The sequence below is a fragment of the Lampetra planeri genome, chromosome 20 (assembly GCF_965212315.1).
Source record: "Lampetra planeri chromosome 20, kcLamPlan1.2.h2, whole genome shotgun sequence".
In the NCBI taxonomy this organism is placed as follows: domain Eukaryota; kingdom Metazoa; phylum Chordata; class Hyperoartia; order Petromyzontiformes; family Petromyzontidae; genus Lampetra; species Lampetra planeri.
The window spans coordinates 8,526,713-8,545,709 of NC_136126.1; the positions used below are offsets into that span (position 1 = coordinate 8,526,713).

Genomic DNA, 18,997 nt, shown 5'->3' on the forward strand with positions numbered 1-18,997 from the left:
GCGAACTTAATATAAAGGATTTAAAAATGACAAATGACTCACAAGGAGATATTTCCCGCTACTGGCCGACTAACGCCCAAAGCCAGCCAGGCTAGGTGCTGAGGCACCCTAAAGGATACGTGCGCAGAGGCATTTGGTTACGTGGTAGGGCACGAAATAAAAAAACAAGTAAATTCATTCAAATATATAATCAACCTTTCTGTCCCCTTCTCTCTCTCTCTATACTCATTGCCTGAAACGCCAGCATAATATGGTTATGTGTACGTTACGAGGGGCAGCCAGTGGCGCATTGGGATATAAGGATGGAATGTGCCTTACAAATGTAGATTATTATTCATTCACATCTGCCCCCAACTCCCATCCCTTAGCCTTTTCAACATTTGATAATTGTTTTTTTACCCTTCTATCTGGCAACAAAACTGACACCTTTTTACAAGGAGTCATGTTTGCATAGACCAAAATACCTGCAGCCATAATGCAAACACAAAAACATAACTCTGATAATATATGCACTGTCCTTGAAGTTGATTGGTCCACACCCGAGACTGCTTTCCTTAGAGCCTAGTCTCACATGGTGTTGGACCAGATGACGCCAATAGGCGCACAACTCAAAGACAATGCACCATCAGAGTATGAGAGCTCGGGTTAAGCATTTACACCATTGGAACCTCATTTGCCAGAATAAAAAATATGATAATTGTTTTTTTACCCTTTTATCTGGCAACAAAACTGACACCTTTTTTTACAAGGAGTCATGTTTGCATAGACCACAATACCTGCAGTCGTAATGCAAACAAAAAACACAACTCTGATAATGTTTGCACTGTCCTTGAAGTTGATTGGTCCACACCCGAGACAGCTTTCCTTAGAGCCTAGTCTCACATGGTGTTGGACCAGATGACGCCAATAGGCGCACAACTCAAAGACAATGCACCATCAGAGTATGAGAGCTCGGGGTGAAGCATTTGCACCATTGGAACCTCATTTGCCAGAATAAAAAATATGATAATTGTTTTTTTACCCTTTTATCTGGCAACAAAACTGACACCTTTTTTACAAGGAGTCATTTTTGCATAGACCACAATACCTGCAGTCGTAATGCAAACAAAAAACACAACTCTGATAATGTTTGCACTGTCCTTGAAGTTGATTGGTCCACACCCGAGACAGCTTTTCTTAGAGCCTAGTCTCACATGGTGTTGGACCAGATGACGCCAATAGGCGCACAACTCAAAGACAATGCACCATCAGAGTATGAGAGCTCGGGGTGAAGCATTTGCACCATTGGAACCTCATTTGCCAGTAAAACATTTGCCACTCTGCTCGCCCTGATCTATCCCCCACAGCCCCTCCCCTCGGTCCCTCTAGCCCCGCCTTTCCCAGTGGAACAGACACAAACAATTACTCCGTTTTATTTATTTTATATATTAATGAGGCAGTGTTAAGGACAAATTTTGTGATTTTTTTTTTACGTGTGCTTGCAGACCATGGTCAACAGAGTGCCTTAGTAAAAACAAAACAATTAACATGGTTATTTTTGGATTCCAAATGGAAAACTTATCGGCTGATTAAAGGCAAGCATTACCAAGTTCGTTTGTACGGTAATTATAATTTAATTTAAACGCACAATCAGATTTGTTTTTTAATCATTGCCATCGCATTCATGGACACAACCACAAAGATCCCCCGTGTAGCCTACATAGACAGTTGGGGCAAGTGTTGTTAGCGAGTACCCATGAAGGCCTGTATGGCACGCGAGCGGGTGATATGGCCAGCAGCATCCCTGACCACCTTTGTCTCCCCAGTACTAATATCTACACAGTGCACTGGTTAATTATTTAAGGGCTGAATCGACTTAGACATTACCCAAAACCGGTTCAGACATCGCTCGCCAATTACATTAGCCAGGGCCAGGAATCGAACTCGAGGCATCGGGCTTGTATCCAAGCACACTGCACCAATGCTGCCCGTACACACGTAACTCTCGACTCTGGTCCCGAAAATTCTAGATTTTAAGCTTTCGTGACTGCAAGGATTCATATTCTTAGGTTTTTTTCGGTAAAGTCACGTAGGTAAAAAATTTAAATTATGGTCCCGAAATTCAGTCTCTAGTCAAGACTGGATTTGAGAACCGGTCTCAATTCCAGACAATAATCCACGTGCTCAGTGCTGATTTGGCATTAACTGAGGCAACAATGTAAAAACTCACCCGTGCAAAGTCGTAGTGCGGCTCGTACTGCCCTCCCATTCCATAATTGGCCACCTGACAACACAGCGAGCCATCAGGGGAGCTTAGTCACCGACACAAACGCACCGAGGCAGCAACAGATCAAGAGGAAATGTCTCAAACGAAAACAACAGAACGAGGGTTAAAAAGGTCAGCTCAGTAATGACCGCAGAGGTCACGGAGGCTGCACGGGGAATATAAAGAGCAACGCGGCAAGGGATCGAGAGGTCCCGGGGAAGAAGAGGACTCATCGACGCAGCAAAGAATGAAGCGGACTTAAACGTGGACTAATACCACCAGCGCAGCAAGGGCTGCGAGGTCTGAAGGCCGAACAAAGTGAGTTTACGTCTACACATCGTTTTATTTGTATTATTTTATTATTTCCCTTCTACGTGACTTTACCGAAAGAACCAAGAAGATGAATCCCTGCAGTCACGAAAGCTTCAAATCGAAATTTAACTCTTTGGTTCTTTCGGTAAAGTCACGTAGGTATAAATCGAGATCAAAGGACAAAATTAACCCTGCACAACATTATTTGTTATCTGAAGTCACTTATAAGGTGTGTAAACCTTTCTGGGCAGGGAGTATAAGTGTGGGGTGTGGGGGGGGGCATGGGGGTGGGGGAAGAGGCAGTTAGTTACCTGCAGTTCCTCGGCAGTTTCCATGCTCAGCCCCGTGGCCGCCCCTATCCTCCGGTTGATCCGCGCAATCGTTTCATTCTCGTCTTCCGACAACCACGCGCTGCGGGACAAGAAACCCCGCACGCTCGCTTAACCTCCTCCAGAATCAGAACATTGATTCGAACTGGAGGAATTCGATGAGCCATAAATACATTTTTTCACGTTACAACAAACAAACAATAACTACGCTTCGACGGAACCGGATCGGTGTTTGGAGGTCGGATAAAGTGGAGAGGCGTGTATGTAATAACACTGGTCAACACAGTTTTTCTGTCATAAGGTATTCCAACGGTTTTAATGTAATTTTGGGGTGCTGATTCCAAATCTGGCATCAGTTTTTGTCTATCACATCAGGTTGTTGAGATATCAAAAAACATTTTCAATAAAAACTGCAGAAGAAAAATATTAAATAAATGTGGATATCTACATAAAATGATATTGTAAACACACTATCCTAAAAATACAGCACCATATTTTAACACTAAAGCAGTCACTGACTCGCAACAACTTGCAATCATAAGTGACAGAGTTAATTTCGGGTAAAATTAATGAAAATGGGGTATGCCGATAGCATAAAAATGAGATGTGATAGAGCAAATCTGAGATCAGATTTGGAATTAGTCTAAAACAACTGCAAAAGTCCAGGCCAGAAATTATTTTATTTTGTTGACCAGTGTAATCAGCCAACTCAGGAGACGGGGATAGTCTAGCCACCCTCTGATCATTCGTGCGAGACTCCCCCGGCTACACAAGGTGGCAAGGTGGTGCCCGTGACAGGCAGGTGCAGCAGGGAGATTGCTGATCTATTAGTGCTGAGTTTGAGCGTTCTTTTCTCGTATGCATGGGCTTTATCCGGACACACACGCAACGTATTCGTACGCTAAAATACTTACAAGTAACTGAATTGGTTAAAGCATCCTACGTAAGATCCTCGTTCAAGTATCTGGAGACTCCGTAAGGTGTTCCTGGGTGAACTACTTTATTGTGCGTGCCAAATGAATGGTCAGTTGTTGAATCCATAAGTTAAGGTAAAGAGGTCATGCCTGAATGGACAAATTCAGTTGGCTATCTACAACAAGGCAACTCCTATGACTAATTGGGAATGGGACGCAAGCGTAGGATTGATCACCCTGTCGCTGGCCGCCTTTGGGGAGGGTGTATAGTTTCTTTCGGTTAAGTCACGTCTAAAGATAAAATAATTAATTAAATTAAATGTATAGTGTGAAAGGCCGAAACACCCTAGGAACCAAAGGTTCACTACTGACGATGCGCTCCCCAAATTTCACCAGGCTCAATGTTCATGAACTCTTGGAAGTGCTTGCACAAAGGATAGTAACATCTCATCCTGTGTTCTTGGAATCAACGAGCAGACTTTATTGGAAATAACAAAAAAACCCAACCCACTGTTAGGCAACAGTTTATAGCAAACATTAAACTGTACACGCCATGCAGAGGCCATTGCCTGAAGTGTCGCCTGTCATATATATACTTTTCGATTTAAAGCTTTTGTGACTGCAGGGATTCATCTTCTTGGTTCTTTCGGTAAAGTCACGTAGAGGAGACAGACCTGGTCTTCACCTGAGGATGGCTGCTTGTGTTGTGGCCGAAACGTCGTGAGAATTATTTTATGATGTTTTATTTTTATTATTTTATTATTTCCCTTCTACGTGACTTTACCGAAAGAACCAAGAAGATATATATACTTTTCGCTTTTAAGTACACGTTGCTATTGACCGGCGTGTTGAGTTTTTTTTGTTATTTGTGCTTGTGCACCACTGCCAGCACATTATCACCAAAAAACTTAGAATTATTGCCGATAGCTCCATCTCCACGGGCAAGGGGATTGCCGCAAAGAGTTGACGTGAAGGTTAAGGTTCGGCAACGCCCGTTAGGATGAAGGATTAGGTTTGGGTTGAGATCACAACTCTAGCATTTACCCCATAACTCACCCCCCCCCACCTCCCCCTTGTATATAATAAATAAATATCGTTCCATAACTACGGCTTGTGAACTATAAGTCAAAACCCACGAGTTCAATTCAGAGTGGTTGTTGGTATGAAGCAATTTTTGTGTTGAAAAAGCAACACACACTTCAAACGACAACGATCTCGTTGTTTATTATACTGAGGAGATGTATTGCCACGAGTTGGCGATCGTGGCCCTAGTCACGGTGAGAGCAACATGGGTTTGCCCCCATGAATTGCCATCACGCATGGCACTCGCAACTTTGAGCCGCAGACCGTGGCAGCATTGTGGTATTTTCACAAGGGGTGATTTTATTTAGTCTACAAACACTGGCCCCGTTATGGCACGCGCAAACAAAACGTAATCAAGACGTTCTACAGAAACCACAGCAATTCCTACCCCTGCCTTAAAGATGACGTCGCCCGGTTCTGTTATAATTAGGTCGTTTTTGTTTTTGATTTGTAAATATAAAAAGTTTTTATTATTTGCCACGATGGAGGCTGCTGGTGGTGGGGGGGGAAGCAGTGATACAGTGGTGAGCACATCCCGCTAAGCGCCTGGCTACGGGAGTTGAATTCCTCGCTGCGTCGAATGTTGCTGTCAATGAACATCGAACCTGGGCCAGGTGCTTCCCATCCGCCAGTCGACACCGGCCAGCACGGGGTGAGAGCACGGTGGGCCAACGGCCGTGATGGATAGCGTTGGGGAGTGCACTCATCCAGCAGTGGATCGACAAAGGGTAGTACTTTTTTTAAATTACCGGTTAACACATCGCATGTAGCAACCTGACGTTTGCCGAAACTGAAGAAAAACAATGCTGGGTAGACCTGAAAAAAGATGATCAGATTCCTGCATTGCTAATCATGCACGACTGCGTGTATATGTTTTGCAATCCTTGATCATTATTTCAATTAAGAAATGCAATTTGGAACGCCTGAAGTGCATGTTTTGTTTCAAGTGAGAGCCCATTGAGAATCACCACATCCCTTGAAAGGGAAGACCGTTATGAGTTCAAGCATTTGTGTAAATAGTAGGGGTTTTTTCGCGATTCATGCAAGCAACTCGCCGGAAAATGCGGCTAATTTTCAGGTCAGGATTCAGGTCGCGACACCAACGGCACAACAACGGCCCGAACGTGCGAACCATCACGTCGCAGGATCTTCAAAGCCAATTTCGGGATATTCCCCAAACAGGTAGCCATTACCACGGGCGTTGAGCGACAAAATCCTCGCAAAATGCGGAGTCCATCAATTCCCACGTGTTCCGTCACCCACCTTTTGCTGATTCGATTGTTCGTCGTTCTCAGCTCCCCCGTGATTGGGTGGAAGACTGTCGCTCGACTGAGCTGCGGGAACAGTAACCAATCAGAAGCCGCCCCCAGCAACCCCCCCCCCAACCCACCTCTACCTGACACCTCTCCCTCGCTCCCCTCGCCAGGATGACACCAATCACAAATCGACAACCTCAGCTGCTGCCCTCCTGTCTCGTGTCACTCCCTTGCCTCCCTGCTCGCCTCCCACAAGTGCCCCCTGATTCCAGGCCCACCACTTCATTTCTCAGATACTGATCGGTAAAGTTATTTGTTTCTCTATTTCTCTCCACCGAGATCAAACGGGTTGAGCTTCAGCGGAACGGGGAAGCATTACGCGGTCGTCGGAAGAAAAAAGAGGGATTTTTGAAGTTTGTTACTTGAAAAAATAAATAATTATTTGAAAAAATAAATTAGGCGTTTGAAACGAAAACAACACGACTAAAATGCCACATTGGTGCCGTTTAAAATATTTTAAGTAACGCGCAATACATTTGTTTTCTTGAAGAATTAAGATCATTACGTTAATCTGTTGTTATTTTTGGAATTGCTCAGACCTATTATTACCTGAATAGCCTCGAATTACTGTTTGCAATGTTTTTGTTCCTCGTGGTTTCTTGTTGTGTAATTACGATCACATTTCCTGTGTTTAATCCCAGGTCTCCCTTGAAAGAGAGACGTATAATCTCAATGGGCTCTCACCCTCCTCATAAACATCAGCCAAAACTCTTAAAATAATATAGCTCGTTATGAAAGTGGTGGGAAAGACTGACCGGGAAACCAAGAACATTTGAAAGCACCACAACACCAAGTGACATTATTAACAGGACATCGGCACTAAACCTGCTTTGCTACGTTCAAAGCAAAGCAGGAAAAGCGTGATTAATTTTGTCACGATATCTTAAACGACTACATATCACCTGTCATTAGCATCAAGGGGATTGTGGGAGGCGGGCGAAGCCAGAGATGAATTGCTGTGGAGGGTAGCGGCCCTGAAAATTTTGCTTCGACGGGAAGAGAAGGTGGCGGCCGGGATTGAGGTAGCAAAAGGGGGAATGGGGGGGGGGGGGCTTACCGTGACCTCCAGCTTACCTCTTGCTCACCCGGTATCCGGCTGTCTCTAGCTGCCCACTCAGTGGGTTCCTCACTGTGGCCCTCTTCAGCTGTCCGTCACGGACAGGGCCGAGGAGAGAAGGGCAGCGAGCGGTGGCGGCAAGGAGGGGAAGCGATGGGGAGAGGCGATGCATCAAAGAGGCGCGGCCATGTCGAAGTGGTGGTGGTGGTGGTGGGGGGGGCAAGGAGGGATTGTGACACGGATTGTCGACATGCACACACAGTTAGTACCAGACCACTCGGTCGTCTGCAGATGAAGAACACTCTATAGACCAGGGTTCGGCAACCTCTTTAAGGACTGCCACGTGACCGTTGTTTATAGAGGACCCACCGTCTCGTATTCACAGCCACAGTGCATTGCGGCTTTTCTAATATTGGTTGGTGGTTTTTTTACGGAATGAAAAAAAAATGGCTCTTCATGTTATTTTGGTTGCCGAGCCCTGGTATCGACGATTGCTGACGATGATGAACCCTTTTACACCCATATTCTTAGGTTTTTTCCGAAACGTCGTGATTTTTATTTTTTATTATTTTTTATTTTCATTTTACTTTTATTAATTTAAATTTTAAATTTTTACCTACGTGACTTCACCGAAAAAACCTAAGAATATGAATCCTTGCAGTCACGAAAGCTTCAAACCTTTTACACCCAGTTTGGAAAACCGATTTTCCATGCCGATCTGCCAATGTATTGCAATAATCAGATGCACTTTCTGCGGCTTATTATATGACTCCCGGGCATTTAGCAATGTATTAATTAAAATTGATTTGTGAGGCTCAGGATCGTCATCATCATCAAGTCAAACATGCATCAAGTCCAACATCTTACAATCAATTATTGACAATGTATGAAAACAGTGTGCAAACTTGTTATCGTTGAATGGATCAGAAAAGTGGACGATGGTGACAAAGAAAATGGAACAATCGCGGAAAGGTTTGCAACGGAGCGTGAGAAGGGGGCATGCTCGTAGGATTATGCCAAGATAGAAAGGGGCCCAACGTGGGTCTGGGCAAAAAGACAAATCGGAGAGCGTTCATTTTGACTGTCAAGTTAAATATAAGTGGGGTTGGGCAGGACACATAACAGCAAACGTTGATGACGGCTGATGGACGAGACTGGTGACAGAATGGCAGCCAAAAGCAGAGTGCGGCTCGTGAGATCAGTTCTGGCGTAGGAGCGAGATGGCTCACGGCATCGCGGGGCCGTGAAGGGGGTGCCAACGGAGTGGGGAGGCCTACATCCAGCGGCGTAGTGACTGATAATGATGACGATTTGCAAATTTAAACTGTAATGTACCTTTAGCATAGCATGACAAAAAACAATCGCCTGAAGATATGAGGCACACATCGCAAATGAGATAAAAACGACATCGATTCTTGAATCGAATCGGCATGGAATGGGTTAACAAATGACGAGCCCCCCGTGGGTTTGCCCATCGAGAGCTGCTGACCTCACGTTCATGATGTTGTGTTCCCGTGCGAGCTTCACCCCAACAGTTTCATTTTGTCCGTTGCCAAATTGTCACGACTGTACGCACGTGTGCTAAACTTCTTTAGCACTGTACATAGCCAACCGTGCTAATCGCGAGTGAAACCAAACAGAGGCATTTAAAAATGAGTTGAGTTTAAAATCAATGCGATTTCTCCGCAGCAAAAAAAAAGGGTCAATCGTGTTTTTGCCACTCCGATTCCGTAATCCATTTTAACCCGTCATTTATGGAACTCGTTCTCAGAAAAGTATGCAGAATGGGTAACTTGTCAGCCACGAAATGATTAAAGCATCAGCATGAACAACATCTGTACAGGGGGAGCTGGCACTATGTGTTTTGGAAACTCCCCCAAGAAAGTTTTTGTAGTGTTGTGCTATTTGTTCATATTTCACTGGATGACAAGTCAGTTCCGATAAAAACTGGGGGTTTCCACTTTTTAAAAAGAAAATCCACATTTTTACATCATGCGTCAGCAGTGACCAATCACAATCTTGGAGAGAGAAAAAAAATCGATGTTACGTTTGAATACATTTAGCCAGTATTTAATATCGATTTAGCCAGTAATTAATATCGATCAAGCCGGTATGTCATGTCAAATGGGGCGTTAGACTTTAACCGGCCAGATGGTGCTGTGGTTAGAGTGCTTTGCTCACAACCATGCGCTTTCAGGTTTGTATCAGGGTCATGTGCCACCTCAGCCCATCATCCTAAAAGGGTCAACAAAGTGAGTACTGCTGTGTGAGCAGTAATCAGTGGTTGCCCTCAGTGGAGCATGTCCTCTGCCGTAAGAATGTGGATCTTACTCCATCGGGCAATTCGCCATTCTGGCGAATTGCCCGATGATGCTGGATGCAATTACCAGCGAAACGTCGTACTCAAATTGTAAATGTTGTGGCTTCAACACACCGGTGGGCTAAAGCAGTGAACTATTTGTCTTTTGTCAACGTGACACATTTTTACTGATTGGCCGTGTCGGGTGGTGGAGGGTTACGACACATTTATAAATAACGCGATCTAAACCCAAAAACGTTGATTATGGATTTCACTGAAGATGAGCACAGTTCATAACACACATTTTAGATACAATCATTTAAAATCAGTGTGGTAAAAATACTTTTGATTGAGATAAATGTCATTTCAAGATGCCCCTGCGACCAATTCACCCAGAATGTACCCAATCTCACCAGATCTCAGACGCGAAGTAGGGTTGAACCTGGACAGTGCTTTAATGGGTGATGCAGCGTGCATAGAACCAGATGTTATAGGCTGCGAAGCTACATGGTGGGCAGCAGACAGCATTGCATTGTTGTACTGTACTACTATGCTGCCATATTTATCCTCCCCACTTGCCCCAACTCACGCTGATCAGCGTAGGGAAGTATGGTCAAATAACCCCCTACGTCATGCGTTGATAAAACAGTTGAACCACGCGTACTTTGTGGCAAAGCGTGCATTTGTCTTTGTACTGCTCACCTTTCGGCGTTCTCTGGTCAAAGACTGGTGAGACACGGCCATAAAGAAGTCTGTCTCTGGTGTAGGCCAATCAGCTTCAAAGACAACGCCAATATTACCAGAGCGTGTCTGTTTGCATGTTTTGCCGCAAGTGTGTGTGGTTAATGCAGACTTGACGCCTTTGCAAAGGTATCTATTTCCAGAGAGTGTAAAGCCTATTCTGATTTTTGTTCATCATCTCGATGTACCGTCGGAGGATTTTGGGCTGGTATCGTAATTTTAAGGACACGTGGCGTGTTAATAAAGAACCAAATGATAGCTGGCAAGGCCCTCCGTGAAAACGGTTGCCACCTGTCTGGGTTTGACCCGTACGTACACCTCAACACCTGTTTTATTGCCAGAAAGGGTACAAGCCTATTCGGATTACTAATGTATGTGCACACACATCAATCGGCTTCACCCATCCCCGTTGGCACAAGTCGGGGGGACGTGACACGGCCGCGGGGGGGGGGGGGCGGCGTCCGCAATCCGCTGTGCGACGGGCGGCAGAGACGGCTCACCCGGGGCTTGGCGAGCTCCTTCACGTGCCGGATCTCCTCGTCGGAGACGATGTCGTGGTAGCGGACGATCCGGGGTCGGTCCCACTCGTCCTCCTCCATGAGCGGCGCGAGGACGAGCAGCGGGTGGCGCCGCCCGTCCCAGTAGCGGCACGAGAGGCGTCTCTGCCGGCGCGGGGTCTGCGGTGGGGAAAGGTACGGTCAAACAACTACCGTGACCAACACGGTGTGGGAGGGGGGGGGGCTCCATCCAGCAGTGGATTGGCAAAGGATTGTAAGTTATTGTTATTATTACAAACAAGACACATCTTTGTGCCGACCAGAGGTCGCAAACAGGTACCCGTTACCTACCCGTACCCTACCCGAAATGAGTGACAAACGGTTACTCACCAGTGACTCACGGCCTACCCGTACCCGTACCCGGCTGCACCAGGGTCGCAAATGGGTACCCGTACCTGGCCGGGTACGGGTAGCCGGGTATCGGGTAGGGTACGGGTATCGGGTACCCATTTGCGACCTCTGGTGCCGACTGAATGTGTGCCAAGTTAACCTGAAATTGGAGCAAATTTAGGAACCGCCGTGTGGCCTGGAAGCTACGGGCAGCGGAGAGCTCCATCAGGAGCAGAGGCAGGCATTTGTTGGCAGAAATGCAGTTCTGGGGTGAATGCCCAAGTTTTGCGAGTTTTGTGGATTTACTCTTCAACACACCGGTGGGCTGAAATAGTAACTAACTGGCACGGTTGGTGTACGTGACATACCTTACTGGCTGTGACGGGTGGTGGAGGGTTACGACACATTTATACTTACGCAATCTAACCCAAAAACCTTTAATATGAGTAAACAAATGTTGTCGCACTTTCATAACTCCAGATATTGTTTTTTCCTTCCTAACTCCCTGACTTTGGCAAAGTCACCAAAATGTGTCTTCACGAGACTTTGCCCGCTCTGTTGCCGATTTTACAAGCCGTGTTGCTGTGGACCCGACCCCGTGGGCCGACACGGACCTGGGGCGTTGGTGAGCGTTCGTGTCACGTTCTGCCGAGCAATGAAGGAGCGCATTGACAGCGTGCAAAGCACTCAGCCGCAAAGCAGCTTCCACTTCTCCCGTCGCCTTTGGGCAAACATCACCACCGCCCCACAGCCTGACACAGCTCGAGACATGGACCCAGACAGTGTGGTGTTCATAAGTTGTAGAATCAAGACCCGTGGAGCAACAGTCAAACAACTCAATCCGTGTCGCAAATCCCTGCGGGCGACACTACACAGTGATAAATTCCCAAAAACTGAGGTGGCTGGGTGGCTCAGACGTCAGAGCGATGACCTGGCACCTCTGAGATCATGGATTGGCAATCCAGACAGCCGCCCTTGATTAAATCAAGCTCACGTGTGTAGCGAGTTGAGGATCTGTGAACAGTGCACGAAGAGTGCACCAAGAAAACGTCACTAATACATTTGGTTCTGCGCTAATTCTGGATAAATTTTAGCCAGAAGAAGTCAGAATTGCTTTGATAGCTATCATGCCACCAACGCTTTGTGGCAGGGCAGCTAGGAACGTGCTGCCCCCTACTGGATGGCTCAGATGTCACTTGAAGACATCTCAGATGTAGTCTTCGATATAATATCCACGTCTGCCGGCCATGAAACCAAAGAATGCTTTCTTCATCTCGAATAATGGATTCTCGGTCTCATGACATGACACCAATAGCACGGCCGGGATAAAACTGACAAATATTGAAATCGACAAAATCCCAAACCAATTCACTACTCGCATGCACCCATAAGCATTGTTCTTCATTGCAAGGCCCGCGGGCCACTTGCGGCCGATGGTGGCCTTTCGAGCGGCCCCTGACAATACACAAATGTGAAGAGAGCCCTTGCAGGCGGCGTGGCGGCCTCACACTGACGATTTCTTATCGGCGAAAGCGCCCCCCCCGCCGCCCACCTCTGAAAACTAGCGAAGGTCACCGGCCTAAAGACAAAAAGCGGACCGATGACAGAGGCCGCAGCCGCAACCCTCCGGCGCGGGGCGGCGGGGGCCCTTCACGTGAGGCCTCGCGACCCCTACCATGAGGCCGCTGGCGCTGCGGCACAGCAGCTCGTACTCTTCCTTCTCCGAGAAGTAGCCGTCGCCCTTGGGGTGGCCCTCCACGCCGTCGGGGACCGTCGCGTTCTCCTCCTCGTCGTCGTCGTCGGCAACTTCCCCTTCCGTCTCGTCATCCGCCGTCACCTCGTCCGCGGCCGCGGCCTGCGCCATCTCGTACTCGAAGAAGTGCAGGTTGGACTGCGCTCGTGGGTGGTCGGGGTCTGGGAGAAACGTCATGGCCACCGATGGCAAAACGGCGAGGAATGACACGCAACATACGGAGAGAACGTACAGCGCCATGAAAGTTGTAATGGGCAAAAGTTATCACGTATGTCGAGGTGAGCGACGTTTATAATGGCGATGGGAGAGAATTATTGCAAAGTGGAGCAGTGCCCGGACAGATGCAAAAATAGTTGCAGTGTTGTGATCTGGCAGCGTGGTGGTTTGGACACAGAGTGGATGCGACGTGGGTGCGGTGAAACGGTCAGTCGGGAGATCGTTCTCCTCAACGCGCGTGAGTAATCACTCCTCCTCCAAGATGTCTGTCCAGTCTGCAAGAGTAGGCCAACGTTGCCCTCTGCAGGAGGCCTTTACGCCCAGTACCGGCATGAGAAGGTAATTCGCTGAAATCGTTCCTCATCGAGGTCCACAGTAACGGGACCTGGATGGATTCGGTACGCGAGTTGCAAATCCGGTTTTACACCCATGGGCAACCTCCGGGTAAGCGGCGATGGGAATGTCGCTGCATTTGACCCCAGCAGCTACCGGCTGTGACCTCCCACGGTGCCCGTGCAGCCAGATTAACAGATGCAGGTGCGACGCACTCCCCTGTGCCATCCAGTACAGGAGGATGCTGCACACACAATGTACGGCTGCACTTTCCATGCTGAATATGTGGAGGTGAGCCTATGGGTTTCTGGGTGAGTCTTTGGGTCACGAGGAGAAGTCTATTGGTCGCTGTGTGAATATATGGGAGCCTGTGAGTCTTCTTCTTCTGAGTATGTGGGTAACTGTGTGGGGCTATGGGTGTCTGTGTGAGTCTATGGGTTTCTCTGCGAGTCTGTGAGTCTCAACGTGAATTTTTGGATCTCTGTGTGAGCCTGTGGGTCTCCTTGTGAGTCTGTGGGTAACTGTGTGGGCCTATGGGTGTCTGTGTGAGTCTATGGGTTTCTCTGTGAGGCTGTGAGTCTCAACATGAATCTGTGGATCTCTGTGTGAGCCTGTGGGTCTCCTTGTCAGTCTGTGGGTAACTGTGTGGGCCTATGGGTGTCTGTGTGAGTCTATGGGTTTCTCTGTGAGACTGTGAGTCTCAACATGAATCTGTAGATCTCTGTGTGAGCCTGTAGATCTCTGTGTGAGCCTGTGGGTAACTGTGTGGGGCTATGGGTGTCTGTGTGAGTCTATGGGTTTCTCTGTGAGACTGTGAGTCTCAACATGAATCTGTAGATCTCTGTGTGAGCCTGTAGATCTCTGTGTGAGCCTGTGGGTAACTGTGTGGGCCTATGGGTGTCTGTGTGAGTCTATGGGTTTCTCTGTGAGACTGTGAGTCTCAACATGAATCTGTAGATCTCTGTGTGAGCCTGTAGATCTCTGTGTGAGCCTGTGGGTAACTGTGTGGGGCTATGGGTGTCTGTGTGAGTCTATGGGTTTCTCTGTGAGACTGTGAGTCTCAACATGAATCTGTGGATCTCTGTGTGAGCCTGTGGCTCTCCTTGTGAGTCTGTAGATCTCTGTGTGAGCCTGCGAGTCTCGTTGTGAGTCTGTGGGTAACTGTGTGAGCCTACGAGTCTCCTTGTGAGTCTGTGGGTAACTGTGTGAGGCTGTGAATCTCAACATGAATCTGTGGATCTCTGTGTGAGCCTGCGAGTCTCCTTGTGAGTCTGTGGGTAACTGTGTGAAACTGCTGTGGGTGTCTCCGTGCGAGTATATGGGCCTCTCGGTAGTCGCCGCGCAAGGGGTTGCGTCGCCACGGACGCCAGGGCTCGCGTACCGAGCGTGGCGAGCCTCCGCGTGAGGTTCAGCGCTCTCTGCACGTCGCCGAGCTGGTACACGGAGTAGCTCAGGTAGTCGAGGACGTCCGAAGCTCCCACCGTGCCCTCGTCCCCCACTCCCTCCCGGGCCCCGGCGTCCAGCTGCCTCAGGGCGTGGCTCAGCCACGGCTCGGCGCGGGCGTAGCGGCCCTCCGAGTAGGCGAGGCGGCCCAGCGAGAAGCAGTCGTCGGCGGAGAGAGCGGAGGCCGAGACAAGCGGGACGCCTGCGGCAGGAGAGACCGGGATGGGTGGCCGACGATGACTGCAAAGACCTACCACAGCGCGGCGATGTCGATAGGATATCGTATAGCACGATGAGACGATATTAATGAGACTGCCTGTTAACTCTCTCGCCGTGGTTCAAGTTCACCGAAAGAACTAAGAGTATGAATCCTTGCAGTCACGAAAGCTTCAAATCTAGAATTCAAGTTCAAGTTCATTAATTAGGTATAGCCCTGTGAGCCATTCGGCTCTTGAATCGGGTGCAACCGCAACAAACAAAAAACATGAACAAAAAACATCTTAAAGTGAATATGTGATTAAGTGGTATGCAGGAGGTCGTGTGTTCTATCCCGACCCTGACCCCTGTATATTTGAAGTTTGCGTGTTTCTCTCTTCGTGGTCGTGTGGATTTTTCTTTGAGTTCTTCCGGTTTTTCCCTCCACATTTAGAAACATGCATTTCGAGTATTTGGCTGCTATTCATGTCCACGTGATAAGCCACTTCGTCGAGCTATCATTAGTGGCCAGGTTGATTTTGCAAAAGAGATGTACAGCTCAGTGGGCCTTACCTGGTAAAATAAAAAAACATTGTTTCATAGAAAAAAATTTGTTTAGTTTAGAATTAAGCAGTCATAGAACACTAAGCAACGTTATCAGAGACTGTAGTCAAACAAATTTCAAAAAAGTGAATAGTTTTTTACATGTATATGTAATGAGTGAACCGAGTTAACTCATTGGCTTCCCTGATAAGTTTGGTCGTGAGGGAAAATTGCACGCCCCTTAGAACAACATTTACAAACTAGAAATAATCACGATCGTCGCTGTGGAGGATACCTACAACAAAAGAGATCTTTAAACAAAAAGAGTAAATCATGGGACCTCCTTTGCCAGTACCAAAATATGATAAAAGGTTTTTCCCATTTTTCTTTGGCAACAAAACAGGTGTTGAGATGTTAAAACACCAAACTGTTGCAAGAAAAAAGGGGAAAACTCTATTCTCATATTTTGGTACTGGCAAAGGAGGTCCCATAATGTAGATGCTCACCCCGAGCTCTCATTACTCTGATAGTGCATTGTCTTTGTGCTGTGCTCGCCTTTTGGCGTCCTCTGGTCTAACACCGTTTTGAGACGAGGCTCAAAGAAAGCTGTCGCTGGTGTGGACCAATCAGTTTCAAGGACAATGCAAATATTATCAGAGTATGTTTTTTGTTTGCATTCTGACCACAAGAATTGTGGTTAATGTAGACATGATTCCTTGCAAAAGGTTTCAGTTTGGTGTTTTAACATCTTAACACAGCTGTTTTGTTGCCAGAAAAAAGGGGAAAACCCTATTATCAAAAAGAGTAAATCTTACACAACCCTCCGTCGGCCCACAGCCTTCTAGGAGTGCATCATTTCAGCAGCGTCAAGTACAAGCACACACGCAGCGTCTCAATGAATGCTGGTGAACTGCCAGGTGCACATACCTGTCAACCCCTTATCAGTGCCCTACCTCATTACAGACCAATTCAGACCTTATTGGTCACCCCGTGCCCTTATACATCTCAACGTTCATCCTAAAAAGTCCCATCACAAGGGAGAAACACAAACAAATAGACAAAAAAATGTGTCCGTATTGAAACGGCTGAACGCCGTGTAGACCTGAAAACTCAATTTCCCTGTACAAGAATACTGGGTAAACCGTGTGGGTTGACAGGTTTGGGTGCCATGGGTAAAGACCCTCGGAGAGTCCTTTGCCATTACAGTCGCCTTTCTTTCTCTGGATTCAGTCTACAACTTTTGGGCAACACTTGATTCTTTTTTTTATCGGTTTTCAAAAGGATAAAGTCCCCAAGGATAACGCGATTTTCCACTAAAGTATCATTGTTATTGGATTATATCACTACAAGAGTTGTAGTGCCCCCGCCCCCCACCAAGTTATGGACGGACAATCACAGCTCACGCATGAACACTTTAAAACTTAGGTGGGTGGAAAGCGTTATAAAACGCACACAGCCTAGCTAGGCTCTTCCTTCTGATATTAGGAAGCCACTGGAGCTATGGAATTTCCAATCTAGACTGAAATCTAATTTCTTTAGAATAGATTTTTGTTTTTAGTTTGTTTTCTTCCCCCCCCCCCCGCACCTCCGATTAGCGCGGTTGGCCACGTACGGTGCGCGAAAGAAGTTCAACAAACAACGTGCACAGTTCGGCATCGGCACGAGCTCTTTGTGTGCTGGGTCTTCGTCTTCTCTGAACAGGAAACATTCCGGTGCCGGGCGCAGCTGCGGTCGGAGCGACCGGACTCACCGGGCAGTTTCCCCGAGGCCAGCAGCACGGCGTCGAGCGCGTAGGTCTCCTGCAGGCGCAGCAGCGCACGCGCCGCCCCGACACGGTCCTCATCGCTGGGGAAGAGCGCCCTCCGCTCGGCCAGCCGCGACACGAAGCCTGCACGGTGAGGCACGGTGAGGCACGGTGAGGCACGGTGAGGCACGGTGGCACACGGCACGGTCAAGCGCACCGCACAGCACGGTCAAGCGCACGGTCATCCAGACCACACAGTCAACCACACTGCTCGGTCAACCGCACCGCACAGCATGGACAAGCGCACAGCACGTCAACCACCCCACATATCACGGTCAACCACACGGTCATCCAGACCACACAGTCAACCACACTGCTCAGTCAACCACATGGCACGGTCAACCACATGGCACGTCAACCATAACACATATCACGGTCAACCACACGGTCATCCAGACCACACAGTCAACCACACTGCTCGGTCAACCGCACCGCACAGCTCGGACAACCGCACCACACAGCACGGTCAAGCGCACAGAACGTCAATCACACAGTACGGTCAACCACACCACATATCACGGTCAAAAACACTGCACGTCAATCACACAGCACGTCAATCACACAGCACGGTCAATCACACAGCACGGTCAAGCGCACAGCACGGTCATCCAGACCACACCACACAGTCAACCACACACCGCACAGTAGAAACTCACCACAGCAAGTACTGGCAGCGCTCTACTGACTGTTACCAAGCCGCCACGATGTGTCACCGTCTCCACACGAGCTCGCTATCACAATTAGAACATCGCCGGTGATAATAATAATAATATAAAACCCTCACAATATAAATAATAATTTTTATTTCCAGGAAATCCTTGCCAGGTCCTATGTAGAGATGCCGGACTAAGCAAATCCGTTTTAAGGAGCATTCTGCATAGAGCAGAAAACGGGAGAGAAAAAACTAAAACCCACTCTTACAAGGGGCGACGCTCAAAACTCTGCAAAGATAGATTCAAGAATCCACCGCTGTACTGCCCTCTCCTGCCCACCTTGCAGTCCATGCCGACACACACGTGGCATTCCCAGACAGCGTCCCATTCAAGCACCAAACGAGGCTCATGCCTGCGCTTGAGCCTCGTTTGCTACTTGCCGAGCTTCGTAGATCTGACGAGATCGGGCCCAACGTTGGCAAGTCAGGCGCTCGAACGGCAATCCCAAACCAGCTCGAGGCAGAGCCCCCGTCTCCTTGCCCAGGGAGATCCTCCGGTACCTTCTGCAGACTCCTGCAGGAAGTTCTCGAGCGCCGCCCAGCGCTGCCCCATGCGCATGGTGTGGTAGGCGTTGATGGGATTGCCCAAGAAGCCCTCGGGGTCCGAAGTGGCGACGTGTGATTCCGCCTCTTTCATTTCCTTCCACCTGCAAGGCACGCAGGACCAACGCGCTGCGGTTTGGCCGCTCACGCCACCGCTCGCGGAAGGGGTCTCCAACAGAACGAGCTCTAGACAGCTGCTCAAGAGGGAGTTTGGCCTACTCTTCCACGCCTGTCCACCTCCGATTAGCACGGTGCGAAATAAGTTCAACAAA

The 18,997-nt window shown here is 48.1% G+C and overlaps 1 protein-coding gene across 4 annotated transcripts in view; it reads right to left on the minus strand.

Moving 5' to 3' along the window:
* LOC144724402 (prolyl 4-hydroxylase subunit alpha-1-like) overlaps nucleotides 1–18,997 on the minus strand; it is a 57,112-nt gene that overhangs the window by 12,612 nt on the left and 25,503 nt on the right. For 3 of the 4 annotated variants that reach the window (XM_078603494.1, XM_078603495.1, XM_078603496.1), the window contains 8 exons: nucleotides 18,684–18,829; nucleotides 17,417–17,554; nucleotides 14,867–15,130; nucleotides 12,859–13,097; nucleotides 10,797–10,973; nucleotides 7,274–7,344; nucleotides 2,869–2,968; nucleotides 2,210–2,263 (listed from right to left, as the gene is read on the minus strand). In XM_078603494.1, coding sequence (XP_078459620.1) covers nucleotides 2,210–2,263; nucleotides 2,869–2,968; nucleotides 7,274–7,344; nucleotides 10,797–10,973; nucleotides 12,859–13,097; nucleotides 14,867–15,130; nucleotides 17,417–17,554; nucleotides 18,684–18,829 — 1,189 coding nt within the window. Of the gene's footprint in view, nucleotides 1–2,209; nucleotides 2,264–2,868; nucleotides 2,969–6,146; nucleotides 6,218–7,273; nucleotides 7,345–10,796; nucleotides 10,974–12,858; nucleotides 13,098–14,866; nucleotides 15,131–17,416; nucleotides 17,555–18,683; nucleotides 18,830–18,997 lie in introns of all 4 variants that reach the window. The other variant, XM_078603497.1, reaches the window with a different exon arrangement.